The 15,103-nt window shown below is 37.2% G+C and overlaps 2 protein-coding genes across 8 annotated transcripts in view; both read right to left on the reverse strand.

Moving 5' to 3' along the window:
* The window catches only part of LOC143729596 (uncharacterized), a 700,608-nt gene that overhangs the window by 95,312 nt on the left and 590,193 nt on the right, over positions 1-15,103 (reverse strand). The window lies entirely within an intron of this gene.
* The window catches only part of reps1 (RALBP1 associated Eps domain containing 1), a 29,547-nt gene that overhangs the window by 3,555 nt on the left and 10,889 nt on the right, over positions 1-15,103 (reverse strand). For 3 of the 7 annotated variants that reach the window (XM_077220270.1, XM_077220271.1, XM_077220272.1), the window contains 10 exons: positions 14,207-14,328; positions 10,139-10,219; positions 9,652-9,739; positions 7,510-7,608; positions 7,355-7,427; positions 6,180-6,310; positions 6,011-6,078; positions 5,729-5,902; positions 297-386; positions 69-217 (listed from right to left, as the gene is read on the reverse strand). In XM_077220270.1, coding sequence (XP_077076385.1) covers positions 69-217; positions 297-386; positions 5,729-5,902; positions 6,011-6,078; positions 6,180-6,310; positions 7,355-7,427; positions 7,510-7,608; positions 9,652-9,739; positions 10,139-10,219; positions 14,207-14,328 — 1,075 coding nt within the window. The remainder of the gene's footprint in view (positions 1-68; positions 218-296; positions 387-5,728; positions 5,903-6,010; positions 6,079-6,179; positions 6,311-7,354; positions 7,428-7,509; positions 7,609-9,651; positions 9,740-10,138; positions 10,220-14,206; positions 14,329-15,103) is intronic. The other 4 variants (XM_077220273.1, XM_077220274.1, XM_077220276.1 and 1 more) reach the window with 2 other exon arrangements.

Genomic DNA, 15,103 nt, shown 5'->3' on the forward strand with positions numbered 1-15,103 from the left:
GAAAATATTTCCACAATAAAAATAAAATGTTCAGGTTTCTCTCCTGGTGGATTGACTGTTGAGCTTACCGTGGAATTGAGGGCTGGGTTGCTAGAACAGTGGCTATGACGTTAGACTTTTGTGGAAGGTCCTCCACATCTGGTCTGAGTTCATCTTCTGATTTCAGTCTTCGACGGACCGGTTTGGGAGGTGGGGCTAATGGAGTGGATACTTTGGCCTATGGATAACATACATTGAGGTATTATAATGCTGAAGTAATATGCAATATAAAGACTGGTTGGTAGAGACTGGCTTACAGAGTTGACAGTGATTGCATTTCGTTCTTCTGCCTGAACATCGTTCTTTGCTGTTCTGATCGTGCCGGCAGCTTCTGCACATCGTTCTGCCTGTATTTATAAATATGCATAATATATAAACTACAGTTCAAAGTCAGTGAGATATTAGTATTAATACTTTTATTCATTCACGTTTTCAATATTGATGATAATAAGAAATGTATCACCAAATCAGCATTTTAGACTGATTTCTGAAGGATCATGGGACAATAAAGTAGTGTTGTCAAAAGTACCGACTTCGGTACCAAGTCGGTACTGAAATTTAAAACGTGACGCTTTGAGCGTAATCGTAAACACCTCTGATTGGCCATTGTGTTCACGCGCTCATCGGATATGTCTGTGATTGGCTACAATGATCAACGCACGGGAGCGTTTGGGAGCACACGGAAGTGTTAGAAAGTTTTTAAAAACATGTCCACCGATAGACGCCTGCTTTCAAACGCTCCCGTGTGTTTGTGTGTAAGCGCTCGGTGAAGAGCATCATTGATGTATATTTACAACATGTTTTGAAGTGCTGATCATTTTAGCCAATCACAGACATATTTGATGAGTGCGTGAGCACAATGGGCGATCAGAGGTGTTTACGATTCCGCTCAAAGCGTCACATTTTTTAATTTCAGTATCGACTTGGTACCGAAGTCGGTACTTTTGACAACACTACACTTAAGACTGGAGTAATGATGCTTAAAATTCAGCTTTGCCATCAGAGGAATAGATTACATTTTAAAATAAAAAAACAGGGATTTTAAATTGTAATAATATTCCACAATATTACTGTTTTAACTATTTTTGACCGTACAGCCTTAGTGAGCATAAGAGACTTCTTTCAAAAACAATAAAAACAAGCAGCATTTACCGGTGTTCAAGCAGTTAAGGCCTTTAACCACAAAAGCATCAGAAGACTTTAAGTTTTATTTAGCATACATTTAACCACTGACATAATAGATGGAAAAGACCATTTACAGCCAATACAAGCAATTTACCAGGACATATATGGTTTTAAAGCTTTTTAAGTTATAGCATATGGAAGTAAAATAATGTCAAATGTTTTTGAAATAAAAAGCCTGTTGAATTGCACAACTTGTAAAAAAATATGCATTGCATTAACCATGATTGCATCTTAATGCATTGTATTTTTAGGTCTTGCATTTTAATGGGCTGAAATTCAACATGGTTGAATATTTAAGCTGTGAATATTTCAATTAAAAACATTTCAAACACATTTTCATTATTAAAAATTCAATAATCCATATTCACCATTCATATTTCACTTCCAAAATATTCAAACTGTTTAAAAATACAACCTATAATATTCAACAGGCAATTTTCGGTCCATTTTATTTCGCTTTGCAAATTCGCTTCAACAAATTCAGTGGCTCAAATTAGCCTTGCCGCGATAGACGGTGTTGACGGTGTTACCGGTTTTAAGCGCCATCACCGGTGACATCACTTTCCCACAGTGACACTGCGATGTCTTGACTTTTTTAAAGTATTCGTTTTTGCTAAAATATTTATTTGAATTAATTAAAAATAATAATTATCAACTATTTAGTTCAGAAGAGAGCATACATTATAATTAAAAACTGAACTGCGCAGTGCGTGCCAAGACCCAGTCATGATCAGCAAGCATCAGGAGTCTAATTCCATTTAGCACGTGTGGAGATTTTATATTCGTCTCTTAGACCCCATTTACACCTGGTATTAAAATGAAATCTGTATCCAGATAAGTTATCCGGATAATAAGTGTTCTGATCTTACCGATTCCATTTACACCTGGCCACATAAATGTGTTTTTGCAAAAGGGATATAAATCCGACTTCAACTCCCGCGCTATGATTTAATGGATTGCACGCCACCGAAAGCAACAGAGGTGAGCTGCATTTTATTGATGATCAGCTCATTTCAAAATCAAAGACAGCAATAAGAAAAAGTGGCAACAGCCCTGGTAAGATAATTTCGTTTTTTTACTTGAAGATGATTGTGTGTTAAGCGTCTGTGTCTGTGACTTACTTTCACTTTTATTTGCGATGTTTGCACGTTGGCTTGATGAATAGACGCTCAGCTGCTCATCTGCGGTAATGCGTGTTGCAGTAGCGTCGTCATATCTGACATGAAATAGCCTATATAACACTCTCACACGTTTATTTTTTTTAGCATTTTTGGGAGGAGTAAAATATACATATGTGGTTTCAACAACCAGATTGCGTTTACACCTAGTAAAGATCCGAACACAATGCAGCCAGACTACCTCCAGATATGGTCAGGCAGATCCGATCACAACGTATTTACACCTTGCATTAACATGCGGTTTTTATTATCTGGATAACTTATCTGGATACAGATCGCATTTTAATACCAGGTGTAAATGGGGTCTTATTTATTTGGTTTTATCTTATTTAAACTTTGTGTAATTTATTTAGGCCTATTTTATTTTCTTATTCGTTAATAAATGTTTTATGGTTCTTATTTGTTTGGGCCCAGTTTGCCGATTTTCACTTTTTTCAGCCTATGCATGGGGTTATTTTTATTCCTTCGTTATGCTAATAAAAGTTCTGTCTATAAATAAAAGTTTTATTATCAGCGAGTTTTTTTTTTTTTGTCCATTCAAGCAATTGACGCTGAATTGCCAATTGACGCTTATTTCGAAAGTGAAAGTATAACGCGCACGCATTTAAAAGCTATTTAACTTCCCCGCCCCGCCCCCCACGGTGACACCGCGATTACCGGTGTTGTCACACGTCGATTAACCGGTGGGAAAATTTCCTCACCGCCGCAACCCTAGTTCAAATTCGACAGTAAATTCAACATTGACGTCCAGGAACTGCAGGAAAAGCAGTAGATTGCCGAGCATAATCTCCATCTGCTGTTAGTCGACCTCACCAGCAGGGGGTTTAAAAGCGCGTTTTTATGTTTCATTCAATAACTTCATTGTTACTTTCCCTGTGTATTCTACATGTCATCAGCTTTCTCTACCATGAACAGGATTATAATCGGTTTCCCTCAATACCTCATACTCAAGGATTCCCTTTCCGTTGGGACAAAACGGTTAACACATACAGTGATATGAAAGACCAATCTTGCACCTTATTGGGGATGTAGGCTGTAGGCTACAGGCAAGAAGATGGTCTCAGATTATAAACTTTACGCACAAAGTTTCATGATATACATGATATTCATTTCGTGATATACTGGCATAAAATCAACACTTGATCAATTAATACTAACACTTTCTATTCTATTCTCTCTCTCTCTCTCTCTCTCTATATATATATAAGTCCAAGTCCTAAAATGCCTACGTGTATTGCATTAGCTTAAAGTGGGATCATAGCACTTGCATATTATTGTCCTCCTATTGTTAGTTTAACTGTAAATCGCTTTGGATAAAAGTGTCTGTTAAATGACTAAATGTAAAATTTGCTAGACATTGGACATTCGCACATTTAGGGACCGTCTCTAAAGTTGCATACAACACTGGCATGTACGTTTCTAACTTCAATAGCAAACTTAAATTTATTTGAATAAATACCAAAAATCCAAATGGTGCACATTATTTGTGACACTACATGAACACTTCACAGTTGGTTTTATGACTGTAAGTCGTTCTATTCAAATGCTATTGAAGTTAGAAACGTGTATACCAAAGTCGTATACACTTTAGAGACGGTCCCTAAATGTGCGAATGTCTAACATCAAGCCATCTTTATGCCAGTCTATCATTGGGAAACGCTCAGCTGTGCGAGTCCTTCTGCTTGCCTGTGAGTTTGGACTTTTACATCACTAGTCCATTAAGCTACGTTAAGCGTTGTATATGTCCAGCAGGTGAATCCTGAAGTATTGAGGGAAACCCTAATAGCCTGCATGCAGCACATCGCCACAATATAAAGTTAAGGCAACTAAAAAACCAAGAGAAATATATGTCAACCTCAAAAATGTAACATTGGATCTGTATATCCGCATCGGGGGATAACATTATGATCTCGTTCACGGTAGAGAAATATGCATGTAGGCTACACAGGAAAAGTAACCGTGAAGGCACCGAATGTAACAAAAACAGCCGTCACATTGCTGTAAATGAGTTTTATGAATGAATGACTTGCTATAATTTTTCTGGTCTTCGTCAACACGCGCTTTTAAACCCCCTGCTGGTGAGGTCGACTAACAGCAGATGGAGATTATGCTCGGCAATCTACTGCTTTTCCTGCAGTTCCTGGACGTCAATGTTGAATTTACTGTCGAATTTGAGCCACTGAATTTGTGGAAGCGAATTTGCAAAGCGAAATAAAATGGACCGAAAATTGACTGTTGAATATTATAGGTTGTATTTTTAAACAGTTTGAATATTTTGGAAGTGAAATATGAATGGTGAATATGGAGTATTGAATTTTTAATAATAAAAATGTGTTTGAAATGTTTTTAATTGAAATATTCACAGCTTAAATATTCAACCATGTTGAATTTCAGCCCATAAAAATGCAAGCCCTAAAAATACAATGCATTAAAATGCAATCATGGTTAATGCAATGCATATTTTTTTTCAAGTAGTGCAATTCAACAGGCTTTTTATTTCAAAAACATTTGACATTATTTTACTTCCATAATAGCGCCACCTATGGTCCGATCTCCATGAAACTTTGCATGCTTCTGCACCATGTTATGACACATATGCTCATAAATTTTTGTGAAGTTTTGACTTTTCCTGTAGGATTTATAGGCTTTTGACCGTATTTTGTCACGCCACTTTTCTAAATGACCCTGTTACAGCCACCCAAATAAAATATTTCAACTTTTTTTCGATAATTATTGATCTACAGAGTCCAGAGAATAGGCCTAGACTGGTTTGGTTCCAATCGGGCAAAAAAAACAGTACGTAGTTCACAAAAGTAGGTTTTGGACAAAATTCGACATAACATTTATTTTTTTGCCTAAATCGAAATTGGAGATATACGTCTTGTTCGTCTTGAGCCAAGGATCACAGTGGTGATTCTAAGTCAAACGGTCGAGGAGTTATGCATTATTTAGTACTTTTGGTTGCTGTAGCGCCCCCTATGGGCCAATCGGGGTCATACTCTGATAGGTTGTCCCCAAATAGAGGCCTACCATCTGGCTGAGTTTCAAGTCTCTGTGCCTTACGGTTTGGGCTACGGTTTGGGCTGCACGATGCGTTTTAGGGGAATATTGTTTTTTCAAATAGCAATTACAATAGGTTTTCAGCACTAAAGTGCTTAAACACCTAAAAATAAAAAAAACTGACCTCAAACTTTTGAATGGAAGCACATGTTTCTTTATAAGAAATGTATTGTTTACTTGTTTAATACATATTTTTGCAAACAATTCATTTCTGCATATTTTTACACAGAATCAGTCATTAACGTAACATATGGTTCCATTTGTACCTGTCCACTATCAGATGGGTTCTCTCCATCATCTTCCGGCTGGTCCACAGCAAAAGCCTGGAATTGGCTGAAGTCAGCAAAGTTGGGCTGTTCTGGCATCTGATGGGGTGACGTGCTGGTATGTGCCGGAAGACCATCCCCGTCTACTGAACGGTGACCATGTGGCACTGATGTCTGGGGATTTGAGAATTAGATATTGCATTACTCTTTTAAAAGAAAGCGAAATGGATATATAATTGTCTGAAAGTAGTTTATACAGCATTGCTAACCACTGGGCTGTACCTGTGTGGGCAGTGGTCTCGGAGGCACTGCGGGGGGGAAGGCCACTACACCTGGCTGCTGCGAACCGGCTGGAGAAGTTATTACAAAAGACAACTTCAGCTTTTACTAACCGTACCCCAAAAAACAGGAAGCTAAGAGTTACGTAATAACTGTTTGTGTGCATGTATACCTGCAGGGACAGCAGCAAAGTTTCTGTTCATGTCTAGAGAGGAGGACCGTGAGTGAGAGGCGTGGGGGCGGGGCGGAGGTGGGGGCGGAGCCACAACCTTCAGTCCTTCCGGAGAGGTGCCAGAGTGAGACCTGTAAAAGTATGAGCTGTTAGTACTTTTCTGGCTGTCAAAACTCACATCTAAAGCGCTAAATCATTTCCAAATCTAATTCAGGTTAATCTGAGTTTTTCTTTAAGCCACGACAACACAAACACTGAAGCCCCTTTCACACAGCGCGTTGATCCCAGAAAATTGCCAGAACACCTTCTGTGTGAACGCAAACACGACCCTGGATCGATGCCAGGTTGGGGACCTAGAAGCACTGCCGTGTTCAGTCCCGGAACGCGCGCTGTGTGAACAAAAGCCGTAATCAATGCTGTGTCGTAATGATGGCGCTGAAGCCGGGATCATTCGCCAGCGTGAAACGGTACCAGAGTTCCCACTCTTTTTCAGCGATCATTTTCCAGGACATTTTCAATTTTACTATGGCGGGAATAAAAGACAAGGATCACGCGCTAAAGTGATATATTGCTCTCTAATCCTGAATCCGAAAACGCCCCATATACCCTCAGATAGGGCGCTATTTGAGGGGACAGCCATTTTGTAGTGCTGTTTGAAACCATAGTGGAAGTTACTGAGTGCACTCATTCAATCCCACATTGCACTGCAATAACGAGTGTACAACCGATGTACGCTCAACAGCTGTCCGAATTCACTCACTCGTTTTCATTCACTCCTTCAAGTGAACAGTATTAGTGGACAAACGTAGGGAATAGGGATTGATGGTTGAGGGGGCGATTCTCTAATTCGATCATAAACTAACGCATTACGTACCGTAAAAAACACGTAAAAAAAATGCACAAGCGTGGAAATCGCAGCTCATAAGCAAACTACAGACGCTGCTGAGACATTACATGTCACATCGATGTCACGTGTCTTAATGGGTTGTGTGTGAACGCACTCTCTGATTCCGGAAAATCACTGGCAGTGTGAATGAACCAAAGTCAAACGAACCCGGGTCAAATCCCAGGTCACTTTATCCGTGTATTTTCCGGAATCTCTGTGTGAAAGGGGCTTAAGATGAACACAGATCAAAGTGATTCTGAATTTGGTACCACAACAAGAAGTAAAGTACCTTTGTCTGTTCACAGCACTAGAAATGGGCTCTTGATCAGATGTAAATGAATCTGAGCTGCTATAGCCATCTCCTGTAGAAAGTAAGGGTAATGGTTTTGAATGAATTACATAAGATCAGCCAATTAAATGCTTGAATAGTCCGGATGTACTTACCAACAGTGGTACCAGGAAACTTTATAGATGCTGCTAGCTTGGTCTCGTCATTAAGTTCTGGTGGTTTCGCCATTAACGGACTAGTTGGATGTGTGTGATCTGTTACAACAGGAGTAAATAATTACATCCGTTTAATAACCAATTACAAATTTCCATTTTGTGACTACAGTACAGTTAAAATTTTGTGTTTTTGTAAAGATTTTTTTAAGCAATTAAGGTAACACTTTACAACGTTTTATTAGTTAACTACATTATTTAATGAACTAATAATTAACTGAACTTCTACAGCATTTATTCATATTTGTTAATTTCAACATTTACTATTAATTATTAAAATAAAAATTTGTATTCATTAACATAAGTTAATGCACTGCGAATTAATATGAACAAAGCTGTATTTTTATTAACTAAAGTTAACAAAGATTAACAAATACAGTAACAAACGTATTTCTCATGGTTAGTTCATGTCAGTTAATACATTAATGTTACCAAATGAAACCTTATTGTAGTGTTACTGCAATTAAATTTATTCAGCAAGGACACAAAAGTGATTTTAATGCATTTTTATTTCTAAAAATGTGTCACGGTTTTAAAAACAATTATTAAGAAGCACAGTTAAACACTAATTAATATATTGACTTTTGCAGAAGAAAGAATACTTTAAGAGATTTCTACTAGACTGCAAATTATAAATTCCAACTAGATTTAATATTTTCTGAAGAAAAAATATCAGTGGTGTTTACCCATGCAAAAGTCATGGGGACACACTTAAAGATTAGCTGAAACATTCAAAGACTGAACTTAAAGACAGTTTTTATTGACCGGAGCAGATTTTAGTCTTTGACAGTCAGCGAGGAGCACAAACCTAATAACTGAGTCAGTCCACTACACAACACACTTAACAGTTAGTGAGTCACGACGGGACATTCTGCCAATCTCAACTGTGCGAGATCTTGTATGTCAACAGACAGATGCCGCTACTTATTTGCAAAAAACAGGAAAAACCCTGCAGACAACACTGGTGTTTTTATTTATGAAATGTTAAACATAACTTGAATAAAAAATTCATGTTTCTCTTTCACGTCTTCTTTTTGCCATTATCGGCTATAGACACATTTCATTATGCATTTTCTGATTGTTATTCTCAAATCAGGATTTAAAAACAAATTGGTTCTGAGCAAAAACGCTGGGTTATTTCATAGTTAAAAGTACTGCTTTATTTATTCCGAAACAGAAGTCATTTAAAATGTTATTTCTATATTTTAATTTTATCAGTCAACAGTAAATGTACAACGTTCCCAAAACTATTTAATGGGACTGCCAAAATTGGAAACTCTGAAAGCATGACTTTATTTGACAGAAGAGCTGCAGATATAATCAGCTCTTAAAGCTATAAAAAAGTACAGCTACTTAATGTTCTTTTTAAAATGAGAGAACTCACAGCTTATTCTGAATTTTTACAGAATACAGTTTCACTTTTTTCCATCTGCAGAACAAAATGAATAGCCTAAAAACAAGTAACTCGCAATATTAAGTTATGTTTCTTTTGTATTATTTCATAAGCCGTTGTTTACAAAATTACAAAAATTTGTAAGGGGATGCATCTCCACAGCATAGTTGCTGTGTCAGTCACAAATATTAAAAATGTTTAATAAAATCTTTGTGAGGATGACTGGCATCAGCTGGTTCTTATATTCTAAGACTAGAATTTTTAGACTGCACATTACATGATTTTAAACACCCGACTGAACGACTGGAACAAACTCTGTTTGAGCATAATCAAAGTCGTAACAACCAAATTACAGTCAGAATCAGCCTGACAGTTGTGTAGTTGATGGTTGCTAGGGCGTTGCTGAGGTGTTCTGGTGTTTTAGTGTGTTTTTATGTGGTTTCTAAGTGGTTGCTTGTTAAGGTAAAAAAAAACCAGTCCTTCATCTCTTTGAGATGGAAAAAATGGTCTTTCTTCAACGCAGGCCAATGAGATTTTTTTACTCCGCTAGGTGAAAATTAATTCTAAACGTCCAACCAAAAGTATGAGCAACAGAAATAGTGATTAAGATATAATAATTTAGAACAAAACATTAACATTTTTACAAAAGTGCCTATTGAATTTGCATTGTAAAAGCACAATAATGGACGCACCACTTCCAGTTCTCTTGAGCTCCATCTCTTGCATGTGGATCTTGCTGGGAGTCATACGAATTGGCACAGGGTGGACTATTGCTGTATCCTAAAAAAGAAACAAGCACAACTGCTGCTGTCGTAAAACTACAATTGTGTTCCATTCAACTTCGTGAAGACTTGTCATCTCAGTCGTAAAGAACAACGAATAGTTAAGAATCTGGCACTGAGTAACTAAATCATTGTATCACATCAAAAGACTTGAAGAAAAACACCCTCAAAGGACAGCCAGCCAGAGTCATCACTTGGATTACATGATACAGTATGAAAGAAAGAGCATGAAAGAATTATCTGTAAGCTCAGCAAGCAAAAGAAAAAAACAAATAATTTGATGATGGCACTGTGGCTGTGAATTTATCCTGAGGACATGCGCTCTCAGAGAGAATTTACAGAGTACTGGGTTAATGAATATCATTAATCATGAAAGAGCACTGAGTGATTGACTTACAGGGTCAGCTGGTGCAATGTTAGAATCAAATTGGGTCAGAGTTTGTGAGCTTGAGGAGCGTTCGCTAAAAGTCTCCCACTGCTGGAGAGACAGAGCAGAAACATGTCAGCAAGGTGGAGCCACTCCACTCCTCACACAAGCAAACAGAGACACAATACAACAACAGTGTGCCCTCTGACTGAAGGAGAAACCCGTGATTCGTCTTGCATTGTGCTGTAACATATTCTCTGGTGTCAACAATTAAACAATTGATCCTCTGTTGACATCAGAGAATATGCTACATCTTAAAGGGATAGTTCACCCAAAAATGAAAATTCTGTCAGTATTTACTCTCCCTCATGTTGTTCAACCCCGTAAGACCTTCGTTCATCTTCGGAAGACAAATTAAGATATTTTTGATTAAAACTGAGAGCTGGATCACTCCTCCATAGGCTTCTAAGGGATTGAAACTTGCCGGCCCCGAAAAGTTATTAAAGACATCGTTAAAATAGTCCAAGTGACTACAGTGGCTCAATCTTAAGTTTATCAAGCGACGAGAATACTTTTTGTGTGCAAAAACAAACAAAAATAACGACTTTATTTCAACTATTCATGTCCTTCTCTGTGGGCCTCGAGTCAGTTAGGGTAGTGTGATAGCGTAGAGCTAAGTCACACGTAGGCTCACTATTGGCCGACGCTGGTCATGTGTGTGATGCGTGTGACGTACAACAACAGAAGCGCTGCGCTGTTACACTAGTGAACTCACTCGAGGCCCACAGAGAGGGAAATGAAGAGTTGAAATAAAGTCGTTATTTTTTTTATTTTTTTTTTGCGCACAAAAAGTATTCTCGTCGCTTGATAAACTTAAGATTGAGCCACTGTAGTCACTTGGACTATTTTAACGATATCTTTAATAACTTTACGGGGCTGGCAAGTGTCAGTCCCTTACGAAGCCTATGGAGGAGTGATCCAGCTCTCAGATTTAATCAAAAATATCTTAATTCGTCTTCCGAAGATGAACGAAGGTCTTACGGGGTTGCACAACATGTGAGTGAGTAAATACTGACAGAATTTTCATTTTTGGGTGAACTATCCCTTTAATGGCCTTACAGGCTGGGAGGGAGAATGTCACATTTTATTTTCTTATTACAATGATCAGTTTGGTAAAAAAAAGTATCCGTCATCAAACGAGAACCCCCAATAATTATATCCAGTAGATCAAAACAGTACTAAGCTGATTTAAAGGTGAAGTGTGTAATTTCTAGGGCTGGTTGAAAAAATCGACTCACTTAGCTATCGCATTTTTTTTTTTTTTACGATTCTAAAATCGATTTTTTTATTCCAGAATTGATTCAAATTCAATTACTTTATTTTTGTCCTTGCTTGTAGATGAGGTTGACAGAAGTTAGCCACTTTTGTTCCACTGAGGATGAAATGTGTCGTTATCTATGAGTGTTGAGTGACGTAATATCCCAAGTGGACGCGTGGAAGAGACTGAAAACACTGAAAAGCCCTCGCGCTACTCGTATGCTGAGAGAGAGATAAGACAATAGAGCTGCCCGATTCATCTTTAAAAGACTGATCTTGATTTAAACACCCACGCGCGACCTTTCAATTCGTCTGTCTATTTAACTTTGACAAAATCATATCGCAACATTCAAAGCTGTGTTGGCGCTGCCGCTGACCCGGAGAGTTGTCATGAAACAGCTTCACAAACAGTCTTTTCAACCTAATAGTATCATTATTTCTGTGATGCAATAGTTAAAATGATCATAGAAGTACTTGGATAAAAGTTTAAAGTTCAAATATGAACACTGATGTCTACGGTAGCGATCAAAATCAGCTTTTGATAGAAACTTGGTGCTTAAAATAGCACATTTTTCAATTACATTGTTTCGCCACTAAGTGGCGACAAGTGACTGTTCAAAAATGTATTTATTGAATCATTTATTCATGAGAATGTAGCATTGTATGATGCTTCTGAAATATAAAAGTCAGAAAGATGTGATGTTTTGATTTTGTAAATATGACTCATCTTATACATCATGTAGAGTCTGTATAAGTGTATGATTTAACTATTCCCATTGGTCTAGTGTTAAAAAAATTGCAATATCGAAATTCTTAAAAATCTCTCAATACATATTGTATCGGCACCCAAGTATCGTGATAGTATCGAATCGGGAGATAGGTGTATCATTTCCACGGCACTTGCGTTTTCAAATGGAATTGCAAACCAAATTACTGTTCATACAGGCTTTCTGAAAAATGCAGATAATCCTGCCCTAAACTCCACTGCAACTGGTTGAGCCAATACTGCTGTGTAAGACCAGTCGGGTCAAACAAATATTTTGAAAGCCCCACAGAGCCACAGTTTTACACTTTCTTTTAGAAATCAACCTATAAATCTCTTAACAGTTATTATAATATCCAAATAAAATCACACACTTCACCTTCAAAAGACCTTTCACACAGAGATTTCCGGAAAATACACGGATAAAGTGACCTGGGATTTGACCCGGGTAAGTTTGACTTTGGTTCATTCACACTGCCAGTGATTTTCCGGAATCAGAGAGTGCGTTCACACACAACCCATAAAGACACGTGACATCGACGTGACATGTAATGTCTCAGCAGCGTCTATAGTTTGCTTATGAGCTGCGATTTCTCTCTCGAGAAACCACGCTTGTGCATTTTTTTCTCTAATTCGATCATAAACTACCGCATTACGTACCGTTTCACGTTGGCGAACGATCCCGGCTTCAGCGCCATCATTACGACACGGCATTGATTACGGCTTTTGTTCACACAGCTCGCATTCCGGGGACTGATCCCAGAAATGTTACTAGGTCCCCAACCCGGCATTGATCGCGGGATCAATCCCGGGTCGTGTTTATGTTCACACAGAAGGCGTTCTGGCAATTTCCCGGGATCAACGCGCTGTGTGAAAGGGGCTAAAAAGAACTGAAAGATGGCATAAAATCAAAACAGACCCTATTTAGTATTTTCTTAAAGGGATAGTTCACCCAAAAATTTAAATTCTGTCATCATTTACTTACCCTCAAGTAAACCTGTATGAATTTCTTTCTTCTGCTGAACAGAAAAGATGATATTTTGACGAATGTCAATAATCAGTTTAAGGTCCCCATTGACGTCCATAGTATTATTATTTTTTCATACTATGGAAGTCAATGGGGTCCATCAATTGTTTGGTTACCCATATTCTTCAAACTATTTTATTTTGTGTTCAGCAGAAGATAGAAACTCCTACAGATTTGGATCAACTTGAGGGTAAGTAAATGATGTCAGAATTTTCAATTTTTGGGTGAACTATCCCTTTAAGAAAATAGTGAATATGGTCTGTTTTGATTTTATGCCATCTTTAAGTTCTTTTTGAAGGTGAAGTGTGTGATTTTATTGGGATATTAAATATCCCGAGTTCTGTTGTGTGATGTTTAACAGTTAATCTAGTACTTCTCATATTTAGGACTTTTTATATCATAATTATGATGCAGTATCTGTCAATTTCACTTTTTAATGTCAATTATTTACCAAAGAATGTTTTTTTTAATATGGGCTTTCGTAGAATTGGGTTTATTTTCATCATCTTCAATCAAAATGTAATAACCTTCTCTACTTTCATAACAGCTTTATGCAGACCTAAACCTTGATATAACCTTGAAAAATAAATGGCAACCACAAAATTATAGCCCATTGTCTTGGTTTAAAGTGCCCCCAATCCAATCAATTCAGTTTCCCACTGAATACTTTGTTTTACTTGGAAATATTTCACATTACGGAGTATTCTAGGAGGTTTATCTAAAACTAGAAATATTTATTTTAAAAATGTGACTTCAGTTCAGCAGTTTTGAATACAAGGACAACACATTCACAACATCACAGTGAAGCATTAACTGTCACGACAATTCTCGTGTGAGTGTTACATGTGATGAGATGAAAGTGTGCTTCACTAGCACCTCTTTCTTCCAAGCAGAAGTGTATTAGTTCTATTGTCCCGTAAAGATAAATGCAGATAGAAATACAAATATCAGTGACAGAGGTAAGGTACATAGAGTACTCGACAGTCCAAACCTCATTGTTCTGGTTGAGCTCAGGCCAGTTCTGGTTCAGGGAAGGCATGGAAGGAGACTTATTTGGAGTGACTTCCACAGGGGAAGCAGAGAAGCTAACTTCAGTACCAGGTTCTGGAACTACTGTAACATACATACAGACAATAAAAACTTTATGCAGACATTCAGCATAATTATAGAATAAGCAGAACAATAATTTACATCTAAAACGGCAAACTTCACAAGGACTCTAAGGGGTCCCAAGGGCATTTTTTATGCTCCATTTTAATATGCATCCCTGTTGCTAAGATACAGGCTCACATCCTGTGAAGCTGTTATTGGAATTAGAAGCAAGTTTGTTCTCTATCCACAATGAAAGTAAAATGTCGGGAAGTGATAAAAACACAATAATTGTAACATATTTTTGGTTTAATATGCAGATTTTGGACCAATTACATTAGACTTAATTTAAAATCACTTTAAACTGTGTATATGTAAATTAAAAGAGTATATGACAACCCACACAACAACTGAACATTCAACTAAAAGGTTTGTTAAATGTTTTTGAAAGAAGTCTTTTATGGCCACTTCGCTGCATTTATTTATTTATTACGGGAAAAAAAACAATAATACGGTAAAATATTATACATTTTATATATTTATATTTTAAAATATAATTTATTCCTGTGATGGCAAAGCTTTTCAGCAGCCATTAAAGCATCACATGATCCTTCAAAAATCATATGCTGATTTCTAATAATCTAATATGTGGATTTAGTGTTCAAGTAACATTTCTTGACATTCAGAGTTGAAAACAGTTGTGCTGTTTAATGTTTTTGTGGAAACCGTCATTTTTTTAAAATAAATAAGATCAAAAGAACAGCATTTATTTGAAATATAATTTTTTTGTAAAGTTTTT

The sequence above is a fragment of the Siphateles boraxobius genome, unplaced genomic scaffold (assembly GCF_051911475.1).
Source record: "Siphateles boraxobius isolate OS27281-9 unplaced genomic scaffold, OSU_SipBor_1 8, whole genome shotgun sequence".
Taxonomy (NCBI): domain Eukaryota; kingdom Metazoa; phylum Chordata; class Actinopteri; order Cypriniformes; family Leuciscidae; genus Siphateles; species Siphateles boraxobius.